This window comes from Colobus angolensis, unplaced genomic scaffold (genome assembly GCF_000951035.1).
Source record: "Colobus angolensis palliatus isolate OR3802 unplaced genomic scaffold, Cang.pa_1.0 Scaffold14, whole genome shotgun sequence".
Classification (NCBI taxonomy): domain Eukaryota; kingdom Metazoa; phylum Chordata; class Mammalia; order Primates; family Cercopithecidae; genus Colobus; species Colobus angolensis.
Window position 1 is genome coordinate 10,236,573 of NW_012114488.1, and position 25,167 is coordinate 10,261,739.

The 25,167-nt window shown below is 44.1% G+C and overlaps 1 protein-coding gene across 2 annotated transcripts; it reads left to right on the forward strand.

The window, feature by feature from the left end:
- The first annotated feature begins 1,946 nt into the window (after nt 1-1,946).
- Nucleotides 1,947-25,167, forward strand: SFT2D1 (SFT2 domain containing 1). Of its 2 annotated transcripts, none has more exons than XM_011934960.1 (8): nt 1,947-2,127; nt 14,709-14,795; nt 15,364-15,446; nt 16,533-16,614; nt 18,538-18,573; nt 20,014-20,072; nt 21,729-21,758; nt 24,625-25,167. In XM_011934960.1, the coding sequence occupies exons 1-8, from the start codon at nt 2,065-2,067 to the stop codon at nt 24,662-24,664; spliced, it is 480 nt and encodes a 159-aa protein (XP_011790350.1). In that variant the 5' UTR covers nt 1,947-2,064; the 3' UTR covers nt 24,665-25,167. The 2 variants fall into 2 exon arrangements, with proteins under 2 accessions (XP_011790350.1, XP_011790351.1); XM_011934961.1 differs by having other exon boundaries at nt 1,956-2,127; nt 16,533-16,625; nt 24,625-25,164.

Below are 25,167 nucleotides of genomic sequence, written 5' to 3' on the forward strand. Positions count from 1 at the left end.
GACCTTGTGATCCACCCATCTTTGCCTCCCAAAGTGCTGGGATTACAGGAGTGAGCCACTGTGCCTGGCCTATACTTGAAAATCTTGAAAGCAGTTATGTCAGACGTGCTAACCAGAGCACCCCATCCTGAATAGCGGCTGGGTAAAATGAGGTTGAGACCTACTGAGCTGCATTCCCAGACAGTTAAGGCATTCTCAGACACAGGATAAGATAGGAGGTCAGCACAAGCTACAGCTCATCAAGACCTTGCTGATGAAACAGGTTGCAGTAAAGAAACCGGCCAAATTCCACCAAAACCAAGATAACAAGAGAGACCTCTGGTCGTTCTCACTGCTACACGCCCACTAGCGCCATGGCAGTTTACAAATGCCATGGCAACATCAAAAAGTTACCCTATATGGTCTAAAAAGGGGAGGTATGAATAATCCGCCCCTTGTTTCGCATATCATCAAGAAATAACCATAAAAATAGGCAACCAGCAGCCCTGGTAATAGACAGCCCTGCTCTGCCTGTGGAGTAGCTATTTTGTTCCTCTACTTTTTTTTTTTTTGAGACGGAGTCTCGCTCTGTCTCCCAGGTTGGAGTGCAGTGGCGCGATCTCGGCTCACTGCAAGCTCTGCCTCAGCCTCCCGATGTTCCTCTACTTTCTTAATAAACTTGCTTTCACTTGCCCTGAATATTTTCTTAAGATCCAAGAACCCTCTTTTGGGGTATGGATCCGGACCCCTTTCCTGTAACACAGATATACTCTATGACTTATTCAATAGAAACAGAGTTTTCTATAGATTTTACAATCTACTTTCTGACCTTTTAAAGTTAAGGACATAAGGATACGACTTGACATTTTAGTATGAATACGCCACATAGAAATATCTTATGCCTAAAGGATAAGGATGCTGAGCATTAGACTGTTTTATCACAAGAAGGCGCGACTTGCTTTCCTAAGGTTCCTGTGGTATTTGTTTTCATCTAATTGAGTTTAGATAAAATCTCTACTGAGGCAGTAGGATGGACAATAAACCTTTTTGAGGATCCACCTTTTAATTGAAAGATTTTAGGGAGGAAATAGAGTGGGCAAAGTAGTTAAACAAAATAATAGACATTCTCATTACCATCTTACCAAGCCCAGAAGCAAACAGAGCAAAACCTATCACTTAATGACTTCTGGAGCCTATATTAGGCAGCCCTGATTTTTAATCTCCTTTCTTAGCATGGTGGAAAATGAGAGAAAAAATGCCACTTCCCCCTCTGTTAGTGTTTGTTCATCCAGCACGAGCCCGAGAACAGTGAACGCTTGTTCAATGGTCTGTTTACGCAAAACTAGAAAAACGGGTTGCATTAGCTATTCCTTTAATAAGATTTCACTCTTTCAAACTCCTAGCTGACCAGGGAACTGAGTAAAGAAATAGCTCTCACAAGGGCAAAGGAGCGAGGCAGCCTCCTGCTACTTCTGAGACGGTCTGAAATACAGTTCCGCGCTTTAATCCTGAGGCAGGTGTTTGTGTCTCCGAATGAGGAGACCCAGCTGTGAGGGCTGGCGCCGCCCCCAGGGCTCCCTCGTGGGTGGCAGGGAGCTCATCGGAGCACTGCTACCTGCCCCCAGAAGCCCTCCGCTCCCCGATTCCAGGCGAGGGAAGGGGCATTCGGGGCCGCGGACCCGCCCAGCAGGGCCCCTCGCGGGGTCCGCAGGACGCCGGGTCTGCAGGGTTCAGTGGTCATGCCCCGGTCAGGTCTACCTTCATGGCTGTGCGCCAGCTGTGGGCGGGAGGCCCATACCCACGCTGTGTCTCCGCGCGTTGCCACTCCGCACCCCGCGGACAGTGGGAAGCGACAGCCCCACCATCAGCGGCCACTACGCGGACTTCACGGACCACGTCCAGGCCAGAGAGAAACGCTGGTAAGCATGCGCCCATTGCTACGGCGGCCGCCCTGGCCTCGCTGACGAGCCGGAAGTGTGCGGGACCGGACTTCCGGCTGCTCTGTGGGATTCGGGTTCCGGGTTTCCTGGTGGGCGTCAGGGGCCGGCAACAGAGTGGCGGGAGCTACGGCCCTGGAACGGGGCCATGGAGAAGCTGCGGCGGGTCCTGAGCGGCCAGGACGACGAGGAGCAGGGCCTGACCGCGCAGGTAGGAAACCCGCGCCCTCGTCCAGTCCCGGGGTTGCCCGCCCGCCCCGGCCGCAGTGAGGACCGGCCGAGCGGGTGGGGTGGGTGCGAGGCCGGGGGTCTGGGCCTCCTCTGCTCGGCCGGTTGATTTAAGAGGGCTCCGTCTGCTTCCTGGGAAGAATTTGAGAACCTTCCTGTTTCCATGGGGTCTACTTAAAGCTCCTTTGAGACCCACCCTCCAACTCTTCCATCTGGTCTTCTAACTCTCAGGAACCCACCAACGCCTGCCTTCGCTCTCCCAAATAATCCATCGCTCCCACACCCTATTTGGTTTAATGAGCCTAGTGCGGGGTTTGGCCTCCGGCTATGCAGCCTAAGTAGCTATGCAGAGCATTTATCCTGAGAGCTTGCAGTGAGCCGAGACCCTAAAGCTTGTTGCATCTGTTTGTCTCTGGAGGTAAAGGAGGTACTGTGTGTGTGTGGGAGGTTGGTCTTTTGGAAATAAGGAGACTGGAGGAAAAATAAACAGGACATTGATAAGTGAAATTATATTGAATTAAAAATTTTCTGTTAAGGCAGTGAGCCCTGGTAAGAGAATATTTTTTTCCTTTCTTAATAAAAGCCCTTGTTTCTGCGCCTTACCAGCGAGACTTGATAAGGGTTACTTTCTCCAGCAAGAAGGTTCAAAGTAGCAGTGGAGCAGGAACTGCGGTATAAGTATTTTTGTTATTGCTTGAGATTATATTGCATGTTATTATGCGCTGTCGCAGAAGTTGGACGTTTAAAATTGTATTTCATAAGGATCTTCTGTTTGTCTCTTTCTGACTTCCTTGTCATTATACTTACTCAGCACTTCTTGTGGGCAGAGTTCTGGGCTAGAGTTTTGGGTTCAGAGAGTGTAAGACAAGTATCTGCTCTCATTGCGCTCTGTAACTCTACATTACCACAGCCACATGTGGCCAATTAATTTTTTTTTTTTTGAGATGGAGTCTTGCTTTGTCGCTCAGGCTGGAGTGCAGTGTTGTGATCTCGACTCACTGCAACCTCTGCCTCCCAGGTGCAAGCAATTCTCCTGCCTCAGCCTCCTGAGTAGCTGGAATTACAGGCACCTGCCGCCATACCCTGCTAATTATTTTGTATTTTTAGTAGAGATAGGGGTTTCACCATGTTGGTCCGGCTGGTCTCGGACTCCTGACCTCAAGTGATCCGCCCACCTTGACCTCCCAAAGTGTTGGAATGACAGGCTTGAGCCACAGCGCCTGGAGCAATTAAATTTAAATTAATTAAAATTAAATAAAATTTAACATTCAGTTCCTTAGTCACAGCAACCACATTTCACATGTTCACTAGACACATGTGGTTAAAGGCTAGTGTATTGAACAGTGCGTGTATAGAACATTTGCATTGCAGAAAATTCTATTGGACAGTGCTACTCTAAACTTTGGAGATGCGAAGGTAATATCACTTATCTTGAGCCCACTGTCTAGAGGGGAGAAAAGATATGTGGAAAAGTAATCAAAGACGAGTGACTGGCTGTATAGACAAGTGCTGCGAGTTCAGAGGAGGTGATCGTTCATTAACAAATATTCAAGTTCCTGCATATGTTTGACATTGTTCAAGATGCAGGTGTTAATAACAAGTGACCAGTGCAAATACCTCTTTCACATGGAACTTAAATTTTAATTGGAGGAAACAATGAATAAACAAGTAAGTGTATAATGTGTCAGACAGCCACAGAAAAAGTCAGAGCAGATTGAGGAGGTTGGGGTTGCCATATTACTTAGATAAGGCCTTCCTGCCAGGGAGCCATGTGTGCACAGCTCAGAAGAGCTGCTGGGATGTCTGAGCGTCCTGTGAATAAGAGCCTCCAAGGCAGAGGGCCCAGCAGATACAGAGTCCCGAGTGGAGTGTAGTCAGCATGTTCAGGGCCAGTAAGGAGGCCAGATGGGCTCTAGCAGCGGAGCAGAGAAGAGGGACAATTGTAGGAGAGAAGGTGAGGCAGGAAGGGGGATTCTCAATTGTGGGGGTTCTCATAGGCCATAGAAAGGATTTTAGCTTTACTCTGAGGGTGATAGGAAGCCTTTGGGTTTTGAGCAGAGTGGTGGTGTGACCGACTTGGATTTTAAAGGATCACTCTGGCTGCTCTGTGGAGAACAAACTGTAGAGGCAAAGTTAGAAGCCCAGAGACTGGGCCGGAGACAAGTACAGTTTTCCTGGCAAGAGATGACTGTGGCTCGAATCAGTGATACAAGTGGTTTAAAAAGCAAAAAAGCCTATTTAAAAAACAAAAAAGTGGTCAGATTCTGTAAATGGTCTGAGTGTGCAGCCAGCAGGCCTCACTGTTGATGGATTGGATGTGTGAGTGAGAGGAGGCAAGGATGCCTCATGCGTTCGACCTAAGCGTCTGGAGAGGTGGAGTTGCCATTAAGTGAATGTGGGAGGAGCAGGTTCAGGGAGGAAAATCATTTCAGTGTGGATGTGAGGTCTGAGATCCAGGTAGCATCCAAGTGGAGATGTCAGGAAAGCAGTTGGACATAAGACTGTAGAGTTTGTGGGGGAAATAGGAGAGAGATGAGATCGTCAAGTAGAAAACAAATGAGATCCAAGGTTTGACCTCTGGTTTTCTCTGGTGTGTAGAGGTTTAGAGGATGACCAGCAGCCAGCAAAGACAGCTGAGCGGATCGGCGAGAGGAGGAGGAGGAGAACCCAGAGAGAAGGATGCCCCAGAAAGTGAGGGAAGAGAGTGCTTTAGGAAGGGGAGGAGACCCAGTATTGTTAATGGATTTCAGAAGTTAAGAGCAGGTCACCTGTGGAGGTTATCAGTTGTCACTTCCATGAGAGCAGTCTTGGTGGCTGGATGGGGACAGAGGCCTGATTGAAGTCAGGGGAGAATAGAAAGAAGATGGAGACAGTATGGCCATCTCAGTGATTTTTCCTGTGGAGCAAAGAAGGGGGTGGTAGTTAAAGGATGCAGTGAGGTTGGGGAACATGTCATTTTCCCGAGGAAAATACTGGATGTTTCTGTGCATTGGGAATGGTCCAGGAAAGGGGGAAATTATGGTGCAGGCAAGAGGGGATTGTTGTTAGGGGGCTATTGAGGAGTGACTTGGAAAGCAGGTGTCTCTAAGGGAGGAGGAAGGGGCAGGAAGTGGCAGTGAGGAGGGAAGACACCTGGCTCACTGCCTGTCCAAGTGGTGCAGGATTCGTAGGGGAGAGCGCTGTCCCTAGAGACTAAATTTCAAACCTAGCAGGAAGGCGAGAGAATCCTCAGAGAAGAGGGTGAGGACATAGGGAGGTTTGCTGTTGGTTTTTGGAGATGGGTAGGAGATAAGATGGGATTAAAGGTGCACAGACCTGAATGGGGTGAGGGATGACCTGAGAGTGTTGCACTTCTTGTGCAGCAAGATGTAACCAGGATGGTGGGCACGTTGGAATTGGGTCTTGACAGGGATGGTTCTAGGCCAGTTCAGGAGTTGGGCGAGACAGTGAAGGTCATAGGGGAGCATGCTGACATCCAGGCTGCGTCGCCCTCCTGTGGAGCTGCTTTGAGCCCAGGGGAGAGGCACAGTAGCCAGAGTTCTGGGACCCCTCCTTTGAGATGTCTGGGAAGAAGTCAAGGAGGGAGAGATGTTGAGCCAGATCTTAGAGAGTTGATCATATTCCTCCCTTGATCACATCCTTCAGTGACTTCCTGCAGCACCTGAATAAAATCCAGATCCCTCCCTTGGCCTCTCAGCCCTTCACTGCTTGTTGGTCCGCCTGCCCACCATCTCCCCAGTGCTTACCTTGCCCGTCCCTCTTTCTCCTCCTCGGTTGGAGCCATTTTCTTCTGCCTGGGAGACTTGGCAGTTGCATTTCTTTTTTCTGGAATGCCCCTCCCTGGCTCTTTCAGAGTTGGATTGGTCACTTCCTGATGTCTTTACTTGTTCACCTCTTTAGAGAGGCCCTTTCTGACCCAGTTACTCTGCCCCTATTTATGTCCTTAGTAGAACCTGCCTCATGAGTTTATTGCCCATTTTCCCCCATCTGAATGTAAGTGTGCTAGGTTCTGTCTTATTCCCTTCTGTGTATGTAGAACCTACCAAGTACCTGACGTCTAATAGCTGTTCGTAACTACTTGAACAAACAAAGGAGTGAGTTGTTTGGATTTGGGTAACTACCAAGGAGAGGTGAGGGCGTTGGCATAAGGTACTTGTTGGGAGTTAGATGACAAGAATGGTAGGAACATTCTACAGAGTTCTCTTGTGGGAGCCCCTACTGACCCCTGCTGACAGTTTGCGAGATGTCTTAGTCCATTCAGCCTGCTGTAACAAAATACCTTAGACTTGGTGATTTGTAAGCAACAGAAATTTATTTCTTACGGGTTTGGAGGCCAGAAGTCAGAGATCAAGGTGCGCTCATGGATTCTTGGTGAGCCCTCCCTCTGCTTCCTGGTGTCACACTGTTGCCTCTGTTTACATCTTGACATGACAGAAAGCAGGCAGCTTTAGTCTCTTTCTCATCTTATTAAGGCATGGATCCCATTCATGAGGACTCCACCCCCATGACCTGATCATCTCCTGAAGGGCCATCTTCCAGTACCGTCACCATGGGGGTGAGGATTTCAGCAAACACTCAGACCATAGCACATGGGTTGAGACAAGTCCATTTGCTTGTTGACTGAGTATTTCATATTTACAGATGGCATTAATTTATCATGTTTCACTTCAAACATCACCACGTGGAGGATGATAATAAGATAAAATTGCCTAATATACAATTTAAGCTCTCTCTGCCTCTCCCACTTAGAGGATTGTAAATATATCTACCTTATCTACTTCCCTCACTGTTCCCATGGTGGGTGTGGGTGAGGTGGGTAGTGGGAGAGTGTAGAGAAGCACAAGGAGGAAGCTGTCTTTCCAGGTGGAGGGAGCTCAGGTGGCAGAGGAGACCCCCAGCAGGAGCAGCTGGTGAGGCGGGAGGACAGTCAGGAGAGCCTGTGGGATGTGGGAGCTGAAGAGAACATTGCAAGCAGGAGGGAGTGCCAAAGTGTCCTGTGCTGTTGAATTGGAAAGGATACTGATGTCTCGAAAATGTCCCTTGGAATTAAGGACAGGGAAGTGACTTGTGTCTGCAGGATTTCAGCCAGGTGAGGCATGTGAAGCTAGAATGCTCAAGGTGAACTTCCCAACCACTGCCAGGCGTGTGCCGGCAGGGGGTCCTGTCCACTCCCATGGCTCAGATAAGGATTCCTGGGAAAGAAGGCACTGGGCTAGGAAGGGAACGACATGAAAAAGCGTGGGGGCCGAAGGGCCTGGGACCTTGACTGCACCTCCCCAGGGGCTGCACTGCTCCAAGTCTGCACGTGCTCCGAGTCCGGTGTGCAGAGGGAGCTTTCCCCGGGAGGCCTGCCAGGTAGAGCCTGTGTAATTGTCTGTGGCCAGCCCCAGAATCAGTCACAGTGCTGTGGTCTGAATGTCTGTGTCCTCCTGGAATTCCTATGTTGAAACTTAATCCCCAGTGTGATGGTATGAAGAGGAAGGGCCTTTGGGGTGTGATTAGGAATGGATTTCATGCCCTAATAAAGAGACCCCAGGCCACATGCAGTGGCTCATGACTATAATCCCAGCACTTTGGAAGCCTGAGGCAGGAGGATTGCTTGGGCCAAGGAGTTCAAGACCAGTCTGGGCATCATGGCGAGACCCCGTCTCTACAAAAAATTTAAAAATTAGTTGAGCCTGATGGTGTGTGCCTGTGGTCCCAGCTACATGGGAGGCTGCGGTGGGAGCCTGGGAAGTTGAGGAAACAAAGGACCCATTGCCCTTTCTGCTGTGTGAGGACTCAGAAGGTGTCATCTGTGAACCAGAGATGCCTCACCAGACGCTGAATGTGCTGGCGCCTTGATCATGGACTTCTAGTCTCTAGAACTGAGAAATAAGTGTCTGTTGTTTATAAGCTGACTAGTCCACAGTGTTTTTTTTTTTTTTTTAAGAGAATTTAATAGTTTTATTAGCTACATACAATTATGGATGATATACAAGCTTCCTTCCCATCTATAATGTTATCTGGTACCATTATTCAGTTTAGATATATTGCATGGGATGTGCCAACAATCTTTTTTTTTTCTGAGACCGAGTCTCGCTCTGTTGCCCAGGCTGGAGTGCAGTGGTGTGATCTTGGCTCACTGCAAGCTCTGCCCCCCGGGTTCACGCCATTCTCCTGCCTCAGCCTCCCGAGTAGCTGGGACTACAGTCGCCCACCACCGCACCTGGCTAATTTTTTTGTTTTTTTAAGTAGAGAAGTAGAGATGGGGTTTCACCGTGTTAGCCAGGATGGTCTCGATCTCATGACCTCGTGATCCACATGCCTTGGCCTCCCAAAGTGCTGGGATTACAGGCGTGAGCCACCGCGCCCGGCTAACAATCATTTTTATAACTGATAATTCTGTGATTTTGCTTGGGTGATCCCCTTTAGTGGTGAACTTCAGGTCACAGCAGTAACTGTCAGTTCAGCTACACCGAGCTTACTGAAGCCAATGGCTTCCCCACCCAAGCAGACTGTGAATACTTTCCAAGTAGAACCTGGCATCACCCTGAAGGAATTCTGACTTCACACTCTTGGGGCAGTTTACCAAGATGGCTTCAGAGGAGACTAACTTTACATAGCACGTTTTTTAAAAAGACACTTTTATTCAGTGTCCTGATCAGACTGTTACATTTAGCAATCAACAGCATGCGTACAAAAAAAAAAAAAAAAATTACATTAAAACCCTTTGTTGGAATGCTTGGTACTTTCCACAGAACAGAAACTAAAATAACCTGTTAATAAAATTAGTCACAAATACAGTCCTGGAGTTTTTTGCTCGTACACGAGTATTGTCTAAAACGTATCTTCTTTGTAGCAGCTGGGCTCTGCCACCACTGTGCTTGGGTGAGTGAGTTCACAAATCTCTTGTAACCTGTAGCTTCCCTGTCGCTTTTCTGGCTCTCCTCTCCTACTAAGCTTTGTTTCCTGGCAGTGATTAAAATCTTCTGCCAGTGTCATGGCTACTGCTGCTACTAGAACCACCATAGCCACCTTGGTTTTGTGAACCCATTTATGCCTGATGTTCCATTATTGGAACACTAAGCATGTGGGAGATATTATTGGAACACTAAGCATGTGTTATTGGAACACTAAGCATGTGGGAGATATCCTGTTCAAGGTCATCGCCAAGGTCTGATTTTTCAAATTCAAAAAAATGCAACCTCAAGCCTAAATGGGTTAAAATCTTCTGCCAGTGCATGGCTACTGCTGCTACTGGAACCACTGTAGCCACCTTGGTTTTGTAAAGTATTGTAAAGTTTGGCAAAGTATTGTTCTCCACCACCATAGGGGCCAGAGCTTCTGCCTCCAAAGTTTTCTCCCTTTATGGGTCCAAAATTTGAAGACTGTAATTGCCAAATCATTGGAGCTTCTGCCACCTCCAGAATTGATTCCATCATTACGAAATCCATTACAGCCATCCCTGCTGTCACTGTATCCACCGCCACCGCTGTGGACAGCTGCCACCAAAGCCATCATGACCACTGAAGTTTCCTCCATGACCGAAGTTGTCATTCCCACCAAAACCACCTCTACAACCACCACCAAAGTTTCCAGAAGCCCTTCGACCTCTTTGGCTGGATAACGCACTAGCTGTCTCTTGCTTTCACAGGACTTCCCTAACTTCACAGTTATGGCCAGACACAGTATGGTATTTCTGAGTGACAGTCTTGTCCACAGTCCTGGTTGTCAAAGGCTATGCAGGCATAGCCCCTTTTCTTGGCGCTCCCTCTGTCAGTCATGATTTCAGTCACTTCAGTTTTTCCATACCGTTCAAGATCTCTTAGGCGATGTTCTTCAGTGTCTTCTTTAATGCCACCAACAAATACCTTTTTCACAGTTAGTTGGGCAGCTGGTCTTTGAGAATCTTCTCTTGAGACAGCTCTTTGGTTCCACAGCTCTTCATCCACCTCGTGTGGCCTTGCATTCATGGCGCATCCATCTCCTTCACAGCGGCATAAGGACAAAGCCAAAGCCCGCAGAGCGCTAGGTGCTTAGATCTCATGACCACACAGTCCATGAGCGTTCCCATTGCTCAGATTGGCTTCTCAAGTTCTCATCAGTTGTTTCAAAGCTCAGCCCTCCAGTGACGAGCTTCCATAGCTGTTTGGGCCCTTTGGGAGACTGACCTAGACTGGAGTGCAGTGGTGTGATCTCGGCTCACTGCAACCTCTGACTCCCTGGCTCAGGTGATCCTCCCACCTCAGTCTCCCAAGTAGCTGGCACCACAGGTGTGTGCCCCCATACCTGGCTAATTTTTGTATTTTTTGTAGAGATGGGAGTCTTGCCATGTTGCCCAGCTGTTCTTGAACTGGGTTCAAGCGATCCGCCTGCCTCAGCCTCCCAAAGTGCCAGGATTACAGGCATGAGCCACAGTGCCTGGCCTATGGTATTTTTGTTGTAGCAGCCAGCACATAGATTTTTAACCAGGAGCTAGATCCCTTACCCAGCACTTAGAACAGGCACATAGCGGCACTCAGTAAGTATTGAGCCAGTTAGTGGATGGATGAATGAAGGTGTGAGTGTACAAAGGCTGGAAGGTGAAGTCAAGTAAGCTTTCTGTTTAAGATGGAAGGGGTTTCAGCATATTTAAAAGTTGATGGACACAGTTTCAGAGAGTGAGAACACTTTCACTAGAGGAAAAAGCCCCATAGCATAAATTTCCTGAGCAGGTCAGGGGTTGGCTGTAAAGCAGGGTGGACAGGTGGATCTCAGCTCTGTGGGAACCAGGAAAGGATGAGAGCATGGGTGTTCTTACTGGGTGGGTTTGGTGGTTTGGTAGCAGCAGGAAGGTGAGGGTTTCTGTGTGTGAAGTAGGGGAAGTTGTCTGCTAAGAATGGAAGCGTGGGGCAGGAAGTGAGGTTTGAAATGGGTTAGAGTAAAATGCACGTTGAGATAAAGCAAAGAAGGCTTAGATTGCCAGGTAGCAGTGTGCAGGCCGTGGGGTGCTGATGAGGACTGGCTCAGGACCCCCCTGCCCTGTTCCTGACTTCACCCAGCAGAGCTCAGCTCAGCACCTCCTGGAGCAGGAGGAGGGAAAGCTGCACTCCGGTGGGATTTTATCAGGTGGAGGCAGCGGAAAGGGAATTGGAATGTTCTGTCGAAGCCACTGAAAAAAAGGAGAAGGGCCAGATGAGGTGTTCAGGAGGCCAAGGAGTCAGCACAGTGGGAGCCAAGGAACCAACCTGCTGTGGTCAGAGAGCGGCAGCCGGAATTTTGGCGATGGTGTAATTTCGGGTAGAAAGACGGCCCTGGGCTGGGTCACGGACTGGAGGGGAAATGCCAGTGGAGATTAGGGAATGAGAAACAGAAAGGCCAGGCTGCCCATGTGGATGTGGTAACCGTGCCAGATGCTGCAAGGATCTGGGTCGGCCCCCTGATCAAGAGTCCTGAATGAGGAGGAGGAAGAGGGTGGCTCTCTAAAGTGTGGACCACAGCAGCCGGTGTGGGGAGCAGGCGACTAGGGGAGGGGGCAGTTCTGCCTGGAATGGGCCTGAGGGTCTGGGGATGTCTGTTTATTTTTCTCACTTGTCTGTGCAAGTTTGTCTTTTTATACCCACTGGTATTTTGAAAAAGGAGTGGGAGGAATACTGGGTTCAGTGTTATCATTAGTGGAAAGCCACAAGTGTTTTCTGTGTTTAGATGGCAGAAGCCCACGGGCAAGGCTCAGGTCCTTCCAGCTGTGCTGTTTCCTGGTGCTGCATGGATTAGAGCTGTTCCTCCACTTCCCCGTCACCTGAAGGGGGTGGGTTTCGGCTGTGCTGTGGGAGCCACTCATTCAGCCTTTGTATTGTTGCTGCTAGGACTACATTTTCCTCTGTTATGTTTCTCACCTGCTTTTTAAAAAAATTAATGAAGTTCTAGTTGCCAGCAGTGCTGTGTTTACTGTGGCGGGAACAAGGAGAGCAGTCCCTGCTGAGGGGCCTGTATGCTCTTGGCTTCCCCTTCCTGTGGTAACAGGTAAGTAAAATGATTGATGGTGATTTTGGAAGAGAAAGAGGTGGCAATTTTATTTCTTTTCTAAGACTAAGTAACAAAGTTGCTGGTTTTGGTGGGATTGCTCCTGATTGGTGGTAAAATACAACAGCACATAAATGCTTATGGTAAGCAGGCTGGGTGCTATGGCTCATGTCTGTAATCCCAGCACTTTGGGAGACTGAGGTGGGTGATCACATGAGGTCAGGAGTTTGAGACCAGCCTGGCCAATACAGTGAAACCCCGTCTCTACTAAAAATACAAAGAATTAGGCATGGTGGCGTGGACCTGTAGTCCCAGCTAATTGGGAGGCTGAGGTAGGAGAATCACTTGACTGTGGGAGGCCGAGGTTGCTTTGAGCTGAGATCGCGCCTGAGCAACAGAGTGAGACTCCGTCTCTAAAAAAACGCTTGTGATAAGCAGATGTGAGGGTTCCTTCTTTCTCGTTGTTGGAAGATGCACTGCCAGGTTTTCTTTCATGTTGAAGCATTTCGCAGTTTTCCCAGTTAGCAGTTAGGAAATCTGTATTTGTTTCTGTATCCTGGACAATTTGCAAGACTTGAGACAAATCATTTGCTTGTGGATTGAATATTCCATGTTTACAAATGGAAATAATTTGTCATGCTGTTTCGTTTTAAAGATCAGTACATGGAAGATGGCAATAAGAGGAAAAAATACCTACTTTTATACAAATAACCATGCTGTTTCATTGCTGAGAGAAGAACTGGCTATTGAAAACCAGCGTTGAACTTGTGAACAATGGGGTGATTTGAACTTGTAAAAGAAGGAAAAATGGATGCTTTTTCCTCTCACTAAATCCTCACATCATTGTGGACTCACACTAACCTTTAGAAATCATTAGTTTATTCTTTCCATTTTTAATTGACAAATAAAAATTGTATACATTTATTGTGTACAGCGTGATGTTTTGACATGTATACTTTGTGGGATGGTTAAATCAAGCTAATGAACATATCTCTATTTTTTTTTTTTAACAGATCATTACTATGTAGTTCAGTCTTTCCAGTTTATTCTGGCCTGTGTAGTTAAAATATACTTAGTGTGTATTCGTATTCTTCCTGATCAGTAAGATTGAAATTTAGATGTTTTTATAGGCAAGTTCACTCTTTGTTTAAAATCAAGTGTTTAGTTTTGCCGTAAACAGATGACATTGCTGGAAACAAGAATGTCTGTGAATTAAAACAAAACGTAAAAGACATTTAAAATGTATTAAAGAGTGATATATGTTTCATTACAGAATACTTAGTTATTTTTATCTGCTTTTCATGCTACATAAGGATTCACAGATTAATCTCTTGAGGTAAGGAATGTAACCAAAATGTATTTTGAGCTGTTGCATATGGAGCTTTCTCTTATTTTTCATTATTCTTGAAAATATAAGCATGTAGTCTTATTTTTAAGTGGATGTGGTAGTATAAATTAGAAATTTAAATTTTGGAATAGAAATCCTTACTGTGTGTGTCTAGTTTCTTGCACAACTGCTGTCGATATACTTTTTTTAGCCTTATCGGGAAAGTATGTTTTAATAGTAGAATTAGTAATCTGAGTGTGTTTATTGCACCCACTGTTGCTGGGTTATCATACTGTAGGAAGTAGACACAGTAATTTCTACTCTTTTCCCCACATAATTTGGCTAGAATTTGCATGCTGTGTAGGAATGCTGTTGCTCTAGAATAAATGATCATTTCACAGTATGTTTTTACAGTGGTGGAGGAGGGGCCCAAAGCTTTCATGGCTTGGATTGAAAGAGCTTAGAATGGGCACCGTCTGGTGTGTGCTGTGATGGTCTCTGCTGGGGCTGCTCAGGCTGCCTCCTGTAGGTGGCCAATGTCCTCTACCCTCTATGGGGTGCAGTCACCCCACTCCACCCCCGGCCTGCAGCCAGTGACCGGCCGAAGGGAGGTGGCGTCTAGAAGGCCAGCCTCTGCCTCATGGCAGGACTTGGCAGTGCAGTGCGTTTACACTGCAGGCCCACGCTGCACTCTGGGTGAAACCATGTCGTTGCTTGGTTCCTTCCGCTTCTCTATTCCACTTCCCTCACTTCTTAAAGGCTTCCGAGAGCAGTTCCTGCCTAAGTATCTACTCAGACTCTGCATCTGGGAGCCTAAGGAATTCATCCTACAGAGGCTGAGAGAACCAGTGATGAACCCTGTGTACTCTTTCCCAGCCTCAACAGTTTCAGTGTTTGGCCTGGCCTGTTTATCTGCCCCCTGTGTTTTTTAATCTTTGTATATTTTATAATATATCTCCTATGTCATTTTATCCATATCAGTGTATATTGGCTGTCCCTAACAGATAAGGACTTTTGTGAAACATATTATCAGACTTAGCAAAATTAATGGTTATTCCTCAGCATCATGTGCTACCCAGACCATGGTCATATTACTCGTAACAACCGTGGAATCTTAGTATTCTTAAATGACACTGTGATATGCAAAATAAATGATTTAGACTGTGTGTTAAAACTTTGCTTTAATTTAGTTAAAAGAATCAGATTGGTAGTGAATTAAGACTATATTCTAAATTTTCCCATTTTTTATTAAGGTCCTGGATGCCTCATCCCTTAGTTTCAACACCAGATTGAAATGGTTTGCCATCTGCTTCGTATGTGGCATTTTCTTTTCCATTCTTGTGAGTTAAGGCTTTATGTTGTTTAATAATTTTTATTTTGTGTTAGACTAATAATTCCATTTAGTACCAAAAACGAATGTCCTTTACTGAATCCCTGTTAGACTATTTTGGTGGAACGTATTTATTGAACTGAAATAAAGGGGTAGAGATCAATGAAAATACATAGAAATTAATATTTTGGGGAGTTTTGTTGAAGTAATTTAAGAAAAATTTATCAGTGTGTTAAAAGATCTGGAAAATCAGTAATCTAGGTGTTTATTACCTTTTCATACTTGACATTTAGCATGAATATTTAACTTAAATAGACTGAGATTTACTGATAAGCACAAAGAAAGTTTTGTTATGGCTCATTTATATATGCTAGTGCAAATAGGAAGATTCAAGTTAGTGTATAACATTGAAAATTAACTGTTTTCTGTGTAATCAGACTAGACTGTCTGCAAGCAGATTTGTATTTAAACATTTGTATTTACATAATATTGGTATTGTATTACTGCAGTAGCACATTTATATTTTAACCATTAAAATCATAAAATTATTTTTAAATAACTATAATATCTTAACTTAGGGAACTGGACTGCTGTGGCTTCCGGGCGGCATAAAGCTTTTTGCAGTGTTTTATACCCTCGGCAATCTTGCTGCGTTAGCCAGGTACGTTTGGCTTCTCAAAATACCTGGTTTGCTCTTGCTACCAAATTTACCTTTCTAATAAGCACTTTCCCAGTAGGATGTTTATGTAGCTCTGTGCATATTGTGAATTCAGCCACAGGATTTACGTTTATTAAATAAATATGTATTGACTGCTGCTACATACCGTCTCCCATAACAGACGGTATTAGTGCTAGGAATAGCCAGCCTTTGTGGGGCACTTACTGTGCGGGACTGTTCTAAGTGTTTTACATGTATTACAACGAGCTTGTAAAGTAGGCAGTATTATCATCCCTGTTTATAGCTGGAGATAATAACACAGAGCAGGGGAGTCAGTGCTGCCTGTGGCAACGAACCTAAATCATGGCTGAGGTGGGAATCCTGCAGATGGTGGGCTCCGGAGCCCAGGCTTGGAGCTGCTGCACTCTAGGCCTTGCTCTTGTGGAGCTTACATTTTAATGAAGATGTTCACATAATAAGCCAGAGAAAGACTGGATGGCATTGGTGCTGTGCAGAGAATTAAACTAGGGTGCGGCAGTAGTGACTGAGGGCTACTTTAGGTTGGGAGTATGAGAATCCCTCTTGGAGAACCTTTGACTCATCCTTGGGTTGTTATTTGTCTTAGTCCCTTTTGTGCTGCAGTAACAGAATACTGTAGACTGGGTGACTTAGGAAGAATAGAAATTTTTCTCACAGTTGGAGGCCTGAAGTCCAAGGTTAAGGCACTGGCAGACTCAGTTTCCTGCTGATGGATGCATCCCCCAAGGGGAAGATCCCTGAGTCCTCCTAGGGCAGCCTCTCCTCCAAGTGCCTTTGATCCCTGTCAGAGGAGTTCTCACAGCCTAATCATTACGGTCTTCGTATACCACACTGAGGACACCTGCGTTTTGAAGAGGACACCTTCACACCATAGCGTGTCTATTGGAATAGTTGTGACGTTTCTTTATAAAGTTAAGAAAAAAATAGATTTAGTGAGAGATTTTTAACTAAATAAACCAACAGGGTTTCTTTTTTAAAACAGTTTATTTTTGCATAGCCAGATACATTAGTAGACCTGTACCTCAGTTAAACTTTATTTGTTTCAAATAGTACATGCTTTTTAATGGGACCTGTGAAGCAACTGAAGAAAATGTTTGAAACAACAAGATTGCTTGCAACAATTATTATGCTCGTAAGTAAATAGTGCATTTTTAAAACTTTTATTGAAGTATTTGCACTGTTATTTTATGAATAATTGCCTGTTCTGGCCGGGCGCGGTGGCTCAAGCCTGTAATCCCAGCTACTTGGGAGGCTGAGATAGGAGAATTGCTTGAACGTGGGAGGCGGAGGTTGCAGTGAGCCAAGATCGCGCCATTGCACTCCAGTCTGGCCAACAAGAGTGAAGCTCCGTCTAAAAAAGAAAAAATAAAAATAAAAAATGATGTCCTGTGTGTTATAGCGTTCAGATGGTACAGTATTGTCTAAGACTACTGGCCGGGTAAAGCCCGCTTCTGTTGCGTATATGGAATGGTGTAGCTGTGTATTTAAATGAACCCTAGAGCTGAGTGTGTTTTCATTTTTAAGCCCTGCCAATGGTTTCATAAGGGATTGTTAGTTTGTACCCTTTGGAGGGTGGGCGTAGACACCCTCTAGCACACCCTCCGTAGACACCATACTTCTGTGTCCTTAGAATATTCTTAGGGAGATTCAGCGTCGTTTGTCATCTGACTTTTGTCCCTTCCCTGTGTGCCGACTTGACACATTCTAACAATATGGCTCCCGTAACAGTATCTTTAAATGTGCCTTCATTACATTGTGGGTTCTGTCCACAACTCTCAGGTCATTGCTCTTGTTTTCTTGAGCCTGGGTGGTGGGTAGATTAGAGTTTATGCTTTGGCTGGAAAGGTTGTTTCCATTCTCACACGTGCCGGGTGTTCAGCTGTTCGTTTCATGTATTGTGGGCAGGAGAGGGACCCAAATCTCTTCTCCATCCTGCCTCTGTCTCCTAACTCAACCTGGTCTGTGTCTCTTGTGGATTTCTTTTGCCTTCAAGCATTTATGATATTTAAAGGATTTAAATATCACCATTATAACTATTAACATGAGCTTTCCAAACACAGCTAACCTATGTTAATTTACAAGGAAATGTTTGTTAACTCTAATCTGCCTGGCACTCTTCTCCCATCCCCTCACTAGAAGAAAAACTCATTTTTAGCCTTATTTATTATGTCTTTATTCAACTTCGTATTTTCTTACTTTTATCATCTCCAGTTATTTTGAATTTCCTATAATAGCCTGTGTATCAACATATATATAAACATTTAACTTTAGCTTATGAAGAAATTATATTTCACTGTTAGAATATAAGTAGTTTATATTCCACGAAGATTTTAGTTAGATTAGTTTTATTTAAGAAATTCTGGCACTTATCCCTCAACTTTTTCAGTAACATACTGTACCTTACAAAAACACACATCAAATTGAGAGAATGTGGGAGCGTTTGAACATATAAGACATTTCCCAAGGTGGAGCACTTTGATTGGTTTGATTTGCTGCCCACATAAGATCATGCCTAGTAATGGTGGTGAAGAGGCTCTGTCACATAGAGCCTTGCACGTGCCAGCTTCTAGCTCAAGCCCATCATGGATGCACTCTACCTTATTCATTACAACAGCCCTTTAAAGCATGTAGGTAGGAACTCTCCTCATTTTAAAGAGAAGAAAACAGGTTTCGACAAGTCCACTGACTTCACCAAGGACCCTCAGATAGCAGGCGTCAGAGCTGGGATCTCTTTAGGTCTTTCCAACACCACACCGCCCACCTCTCACGTTCACTCCTGTGCCTACTTGCTTTCACAGGGATGAGGAATGATCATTTTTCAGTTTACTCAACAGAGTAAATTATTAGGTGCTTCCAATTTGCCAAGGAATATTGCAGTCGTAGACTTTAAAGTAAAATAATACTTACAGAAAATGTAAGTAAAACTAGTCAGCTGTATTCTTACTTTTGTTCTATAGTATATTACCTATGCAAATGAATGCAGAATAGTTTATGCATTTCTATCAGGCTTTTGAAAGGGTCTCAAATTTATAATCTACTCTTTCTTCCCTTGTAGTTGTGTTTCATATTTACCCTGTGTGCTGCTCTTTGGGTAAGTGATGCCAGCCCTACTGGCTTTCAGTTAACTGTGTGCCCCCTCCCCAGCTGAAGTGTCATCACACCGTTATGTTAAAATAGCTCATCTGGTTTTTAAAAACTCTCTAAAGATTAGGTATTCCTAAAATTTGACATGTTAACGTCCAGCTAGTGGCTAAAAATGCCATAGATTCTACTGTCCACAGCATAGAGGTAGTCAGTAAACCCACATGTGCACACTTGCTCACCCATCCAGCTAGTGGCTAAATGTGCCATAGATTCTGCTGTCTACAGCATAGAGGTCGTTAATAAACACACACGTGTGCCCGAGAGCTCACCTGCTTGTGGGCCGGGTTGGCTCCTCTGACAGTGCCCTGTGTGGTGAGGGGCCCTGGCTCAGGGGCTGTGCTCTCTCCCTGATGCTGCTGCAGGGGTGCCCTGTGACTCTGCAGTGGTGAGGCAAGTGCGCTCCAAGTAGCAAGATGTAAAACCAATGGAGAAGGCCAGAAAACACAGATAGTAACGACAGAGAGACAGAGGAACTGAAATCCTCCTCCTACCCTGTGGAGAAGGTTAACAGCTCTTCACTAGCCTTTAAAGAAGTCACAATGTTACAATTCCGTTTACTTTTTGGTCTTCCTGATTCTACATCATATTTTTCTATTGTACTCAACCTGTTTCCCAAAAGGGTTTGAAGCAGTTCTTGAACAAGAAAAGTCCCATTTTAAAGAAGAAAGGGTAGTTTAGACATATTCTATCAGAAATATTCCAGGTTTTTTTTATTTTGGTAATGTAAGGACAGAACTTTAGTTATATGAGATTGATTTACGTGTCATTTATTAATGATAAAAGAATATTCTTGCACATCTCTATAGAACATTGATTTTTGGTTTTGGAATTTATTTACTTATAAACAGTAGACTGAAGATAAATAAGTAAAAAAGCACTGATGGACAAGGAATTCTCAAAATAGATCTTTTAAAACAACCATGGAAACTGATTATATTATTCCAGAAGATCACAATAAAATACAATTTTCCTTCAAAATGTCACTCAAGGAGTAAATAGGCATGAGTAAAATAAGTAAATTTCACATGGGGCATACAGATCTCGGTGGGATTTTAAATGTTGAATCTAGATAACTTAACATTGACTTTAAAGACCTAACCACCTTTAAAAGTTTAATGTTTTTAGCCTATGCACGCTTGTTTCAGTAACATTTATTTAAAGTCACATATTTTGCAATATTTAAATTAATGGATATAGTTTTAGAAAGGAAATTATTTTGTGGATTCTGAAGTTTCAGACCAACTGTATCTTAAATTTATCACACTAAAATTTAGTAAAGAAAATAAATGGAGCCATCTACATTTTTGAAAGAGAAGAATTAAGTTTGATTGAGAAAGCTGTTTTAAAACTTTGAAACTCATAATTCCTCTGTTTTTGCTGCTGTTAGTGGCATAAGAAGGGACTGGCCGTGTTATTCTGCATATTGCAGTTCTTGTCAATGACCTGGTAAGTCTTTCCTTATCCTAGTAAAATGTTAAGATTGCCTGAGATGTGACAAGCATTTCATCTGGTGTTTCAGAGCCAGACAGGCCCTGCGGGCTCAGAGGAGGGGAGGTCTGGGATGAGTCCTGTTGGAGTTGACAGCGTGGCTCAGTGGTACTGTTAGGGAGAAGTATGGGGTGCTGTACTCGTGTAGTTACGTAGTGATATGTTCTGGTTTTTTCTAATGTGAGAAAGAAATAAGAAAAGTAGGTGATGCCATGTGAAAACATGAAAGTGAGACCAAATCACAGGGTGAGACCAAGGGAAGATGAGTTTCCCTGCATTATCCACTCTATTGCTGGATAAATACAAGGTGGAATTTATCTTAATGTTGACTCTGTGGCCCTGTGATATCTGGAGATGTCTTCTGAATTGGCAGTAATTAAATACTTCTTAAGTTACTGGTTGAGCATCCCAAATCCAAAATGCTTCAGGATCCAAACTTCTTTCTTTTTTTTTTTGAGGCAGTCTCACTCTGTCACCCAGGCTGGAGTACAGTGGCATTATCTTGGCTCACTGCATCCTCTGCCTCCTAGGTTCAAGTGATTCTTGTGCCTCAGCCTCTCAGGTAGCTGGGATTACAAGTGTGAGGCACCATGCCCAGCCCAAAATCCAAAACTTCTTGAACGCTGACATGATGCTCAGATTTGGTTGATAACCAGTAAATGTAATGCAGATATTCCAAAAATCCAGAAAAATCCAGTATCCAACACATTTCTAGTCCCAAGCATTTCAGATCAGAGATGCTTCACCTGCACTGCCTTTCCCACTCCACAGTTGTGAATATTCAGTCATGCTCCGGTTCCTACTCAGACTCTCCTCCTCTTAGCCTTTTTGTGTCTTGTACTGTAAGAGTTCATCAGCATAGAGGCCATAAATATCCGGACGGTTGATTAAACGTGCCCTACAACTCCTGCGCTCCTCCGTGTTAGTGAAGAGTGCTTTTCCTTTTCCTTTTCCTTTAGAGCAGCTCTTGCTTGCTTCCTAATGTTTGCTTCCTGGTTTTGCCATTTTACATTCCTCTTACTCGATGTTACCCAGTTTGGAATCACCTTTCTTTTGGCCCTCTTTTCACTGACAGATGAAACATCAATGAATGTTAAATGCAATTCTCTGTAAAACATCAATGAATGTTAAATGTAATTCTCTGTATATCTCAACCATATAATGTTCCTTACTCTTTTTCATTGATACGTGAAGAAGCCTAAATTTAAATCTCTTCGTTATTTTCTCTAGTATTTTGCCTTCTGTAGCCTAATTTGTACCTAATAATTGATTTATCCCTAAAGGAGACTATAAATATCAGTTTTGGTACAGTTTCTATTTTATTATAAGAAGCTCAAACTTCAGCATGCACCAGAATCACCTAGAGAGTTTGTTTAAAGTGCAGGTTGCTTGTTAAAGCAAGCTTGTGATTTAGGAGGTTTAGGGTAGGGCCTAATAATTTACATTTTTAACAAGTTCCCACATGATACTCTCACTGCTGGTCGGGGTCATACTTTGAGAACCACTGTACAGTCTCATGGTGCTGTATTTATTATAAGGTTAGACATAGCCTTTTGGCATAAAGAAAAACCATCATTCAGATGAAGATTCAACATGCTTGAATATTTCTTGCAGGTATAGCCTGTCGTACATCCCATATGCAAGGTGAGCTTGTTTGAATTATGTCTTGTATCTGGTTCTTTACTTACCTTCACGCAAATATATGAATTTAAGTAATTTTTACATAAAAATACTATTTAAACACTTTTTTTGGTTGATCTTAATTTCCTGAAAGGAAATAAACTTTTTTTTTTTTTGAGATGGAGTCTTGCTCTGTCGCCAGGCTGGAGTGCAGTGGTGCGATCTCGGCTCACTGAAATCTCTGCCTCTCCGGTTCAAGATTCCCCACCTCAGCCTCCTAAGGAGCTGGGACTACAGGCGCGTACTACCATGCCCGGCTAAGTTTTTTTTGTATTTTAGTAGAGACGGGGTTTCACCATGTTGTCCAGGATGGTCTCAGTCTCCTGACTTTGTGATCCGACCGCCTTGGCCTCCCAAAGTGCTGGGATTACAACCGTGGGGCCACCGCACCCAGCAATAGACATGTTTTCAATGAGATGAATAGAAGCTTGCCATGATAATGTCTGTGTGGAAACATTTTGGTGACATGGAGCAACTGTGTGGGGAGTATCCTCCCGCCCTGCTGCCTGGCATGCAGTAGGGAATGTGGATGAGATTCTGGACCCTTCCGTGGCTTCAGGAGTTCAGAAAATAGGACACAGACTCCAGGAAAACAAATTCTACTTAAAAAAGGAAGTTATGGCTGGGTGCGGTGGCTTACGCCTGTAATCCTAGCACTTTGGGAGGATCACTTGAGGTCAGGAGTTCAAGATGAGCCTGGCCAACATGGCAAAACCTCATTTCTACTAAAAAATACAGAATCAGCTGGGCATGGTGTGCGCGCCTGTAATCCCAGCTACTCGGGAGGCTGAGGTGGGAGAATCACTTGAACCCAGGAGGCAGAGGTTGCCGTGAGTCAAGTTCATGCCCCTGCACTCCAGCCTGGATGAGAGCCAGACTCCATCTCAATAAAAAAGGAAGTTACTGGGAAAAGGAGGGCTTGCATATAAATGCTTATTTTTAGTCAGCAAAAACAGTTGTATATCAAGAGGTAACTGGCATTTTAAAATATTTTTCCAGAAAAATGTATTTATTTAGCCGTGGAGGAGAAAACAAAACGAGTTCCAATTTTACATCTGATAGATTTAGAAAAAGATTCTGGTGAGGCACAGCTTTGCCTGTTTGTGAAATTCAAAGATATGTTCTATATTTAAAAACAGCAAAATTCGTCTGATTAAGACGAACAATGAAGCAAATTGGTAGAAATTTTATTTTTATTCCATTTCAAATGTATGATTCTTTCTGATAGATACTTATAAGGAGAGAAAGCAAAACAAAGTCAGCTACAGGTGAGAAAACTGCTTAACCAAGAGTGTGCAAGGGTAATTTACCATGCCTAGGAGCTTTAGGGCAAGGAGACCTCCAGTACTTCTTGGTGCCGAGGAAAGGACCTCTAGACATGATGCCCCGTACAAGAGGCTCTGAAGAGATGGCAGGACTTCGAGAAAATGACCAGCCTCTCCAGACACTTAGTAGGATCCTGCACTTGAGAGCAATAAGCAATGTACAGATTTTGCCTATAAGAATTTTATTGGCCGGGCGCAGTGGCTCAAGCCTGTAATCCCAGCACTTTGGGAGGCCGAGATGGGCGGATCACGAGGTCAGGAGATCGAGACCATCCTGGTGAACACGGTGAAACCCCGTCTCTACTAAAAAATACAAAAAAAAAAAAACTAGCCGGGCGAGGTGGCGGGCGCTTGTAATCCCAGCCACTTGGGAGGCTGAGGCAGGAGAATGGCGTGAACCCGGGAGGCGGAGCTTGCAGTGAGCTGAGATCCGGCCACTGCACTCCAGCCTGGGCGACAGAGCGAGACTCCTTCTCAAAAAAAAAAAAAAAGAATTTTCTTAGTGGATGTTTTTAATGGCCTAGGTGAAAGCTTTTTTAATGAAAGTATCAAGTAATAACAGTTTTGGAAAAAAATATGAAAGGTCACACTTTAATCTTTTTTTAATTCTGAGGATTCAGTTATAAACATTACACTTTTAAAACTCAGTTCATTAGTCTTTTTTTTTTGAGATGGAGTCTCATTTTGTCACGCAGACTGGAGTGCAATGGCGTGATCTCCGCTCACTGCAACCTCTGCCTCCCGGGTTCAAGAGATTCTCCTGGCTCAGCCTCCTGGGTAGCTGGGATTACAGGCACATGCTGCCACGCCCAGCTAATTTTTGTATTTTTTAGTAGAGATGGGGTTTCACCACATTGGCCAGGCTGGTCTCGAACTCCTGACCTCAAGTGATCTACCCGCCTTACAGGCATGAGCCACCTTGCCTGGCCTAGTTCTCTTAAAAAATTAAATCTTTGTGCTGGGTGTGGTGGCTCATGCCTGTAATCCCAGCATTTTGGGAGGCTGAGATGGGTGGATGGCTTGAGCCCAGGAGTTTGAGACCAGTCTGGGCATCAGAGCCAAGACCCTGTCTCTACCAAAAAAAAAAAAAAAAAAATTAGTATGGTGGTGTGCCCTACAGTCCCAGTTCCTTGGGAGGCTGAGGTAGGAGGATCTGCTCACACCACTGCACTTAGCCTGGAAGACAGAGCAAGAACCTGTCTCAAAAAGAAAAAAGTTAGATCTTCTGTTAGGTTATTTTTGGTATTTAAACTTATTTCTTTGTATTGAGATCAGTGTGTATGCCAGTAAAAATTTCTTAAGATAAATACCATGTCAAAAGTTAGCAAAGTGTTTTCACATCTCAGCTCTTAATCTTAAATGATACTGAACAAAGTTTTTGTTAATCAGAAAGTGTGCTGGAGCATCCCCTGAGTTCTGTTAAAAACGGTGATTTAGGAACATTTTCTGCAGCTTTGCTCTTGAGGAATATTATATTCTGTTTTTTCCCCTCTTTTTTCCACCAGGGATGCAGTTATTAAATGCTGCTCTTCTCTCCTAAGTTGAAAATCAGAAACTCATGGAAAAGAGCACTCGAATGTTGGCACTCTGTGTTTGGTGAAGTTTGCTTTTCCCCATAAAATACTCCAGAAACAACTGAAGTGACAGTTGAAGACCATTTTGTACTAAGTCTTATTTTGTATACTGGTAAAAACTACATGCTTGATTAAACCGTTAAATGCTTGTAACTTTAAATTCATTATGTGTCATTAATACGCTTTTCCAAAGGAGATTTTTAGTCACTGCCAGTCGTAAATTATTTTTAGCCAATTTTTAAATCTTTTCAAAACAGCTTTGAAATGTGAATATTTAAAGGTAGACCTGTGCTGCAAGATAATTCAGCTTTTTTGGCTTTTAAAAAAATGTCTGCATTTTTAAGATTTTTTTTGTTTTTTTTTACTTTTAAATGTGAAACTTCTTATTTGAAGCTAAAAATTGCTTACTATATGTAATAAAAATAATATATAAATCTTTACAATTTTGAAATAAACCCATCCTTGGAAAAATAA

Coding starts and splice junctions, on each gene's coding strand:
- SFT2D1 (XM_011934960.1), top strand. CDS start 2,065: ATGGAGAAGCTGCGGCGGGTCCTGAGCGGCCAGGACGACGAGGAGCAG. Junction 2,128..14,708: donor AGCAGGGCCTGACCGCGCAG/GTAGGAAACCCG, acceptor TTTTTTATTAAG/GTCCTGGATGCCTCATCCCT. Junction 18,574..20,013: donor CCCTGTGTGCTGCTCTTTGG/GTAAGTGATGCC, acceptor TGCTGCTGTTAG/TGGCATAAGAAGGGACTGGC.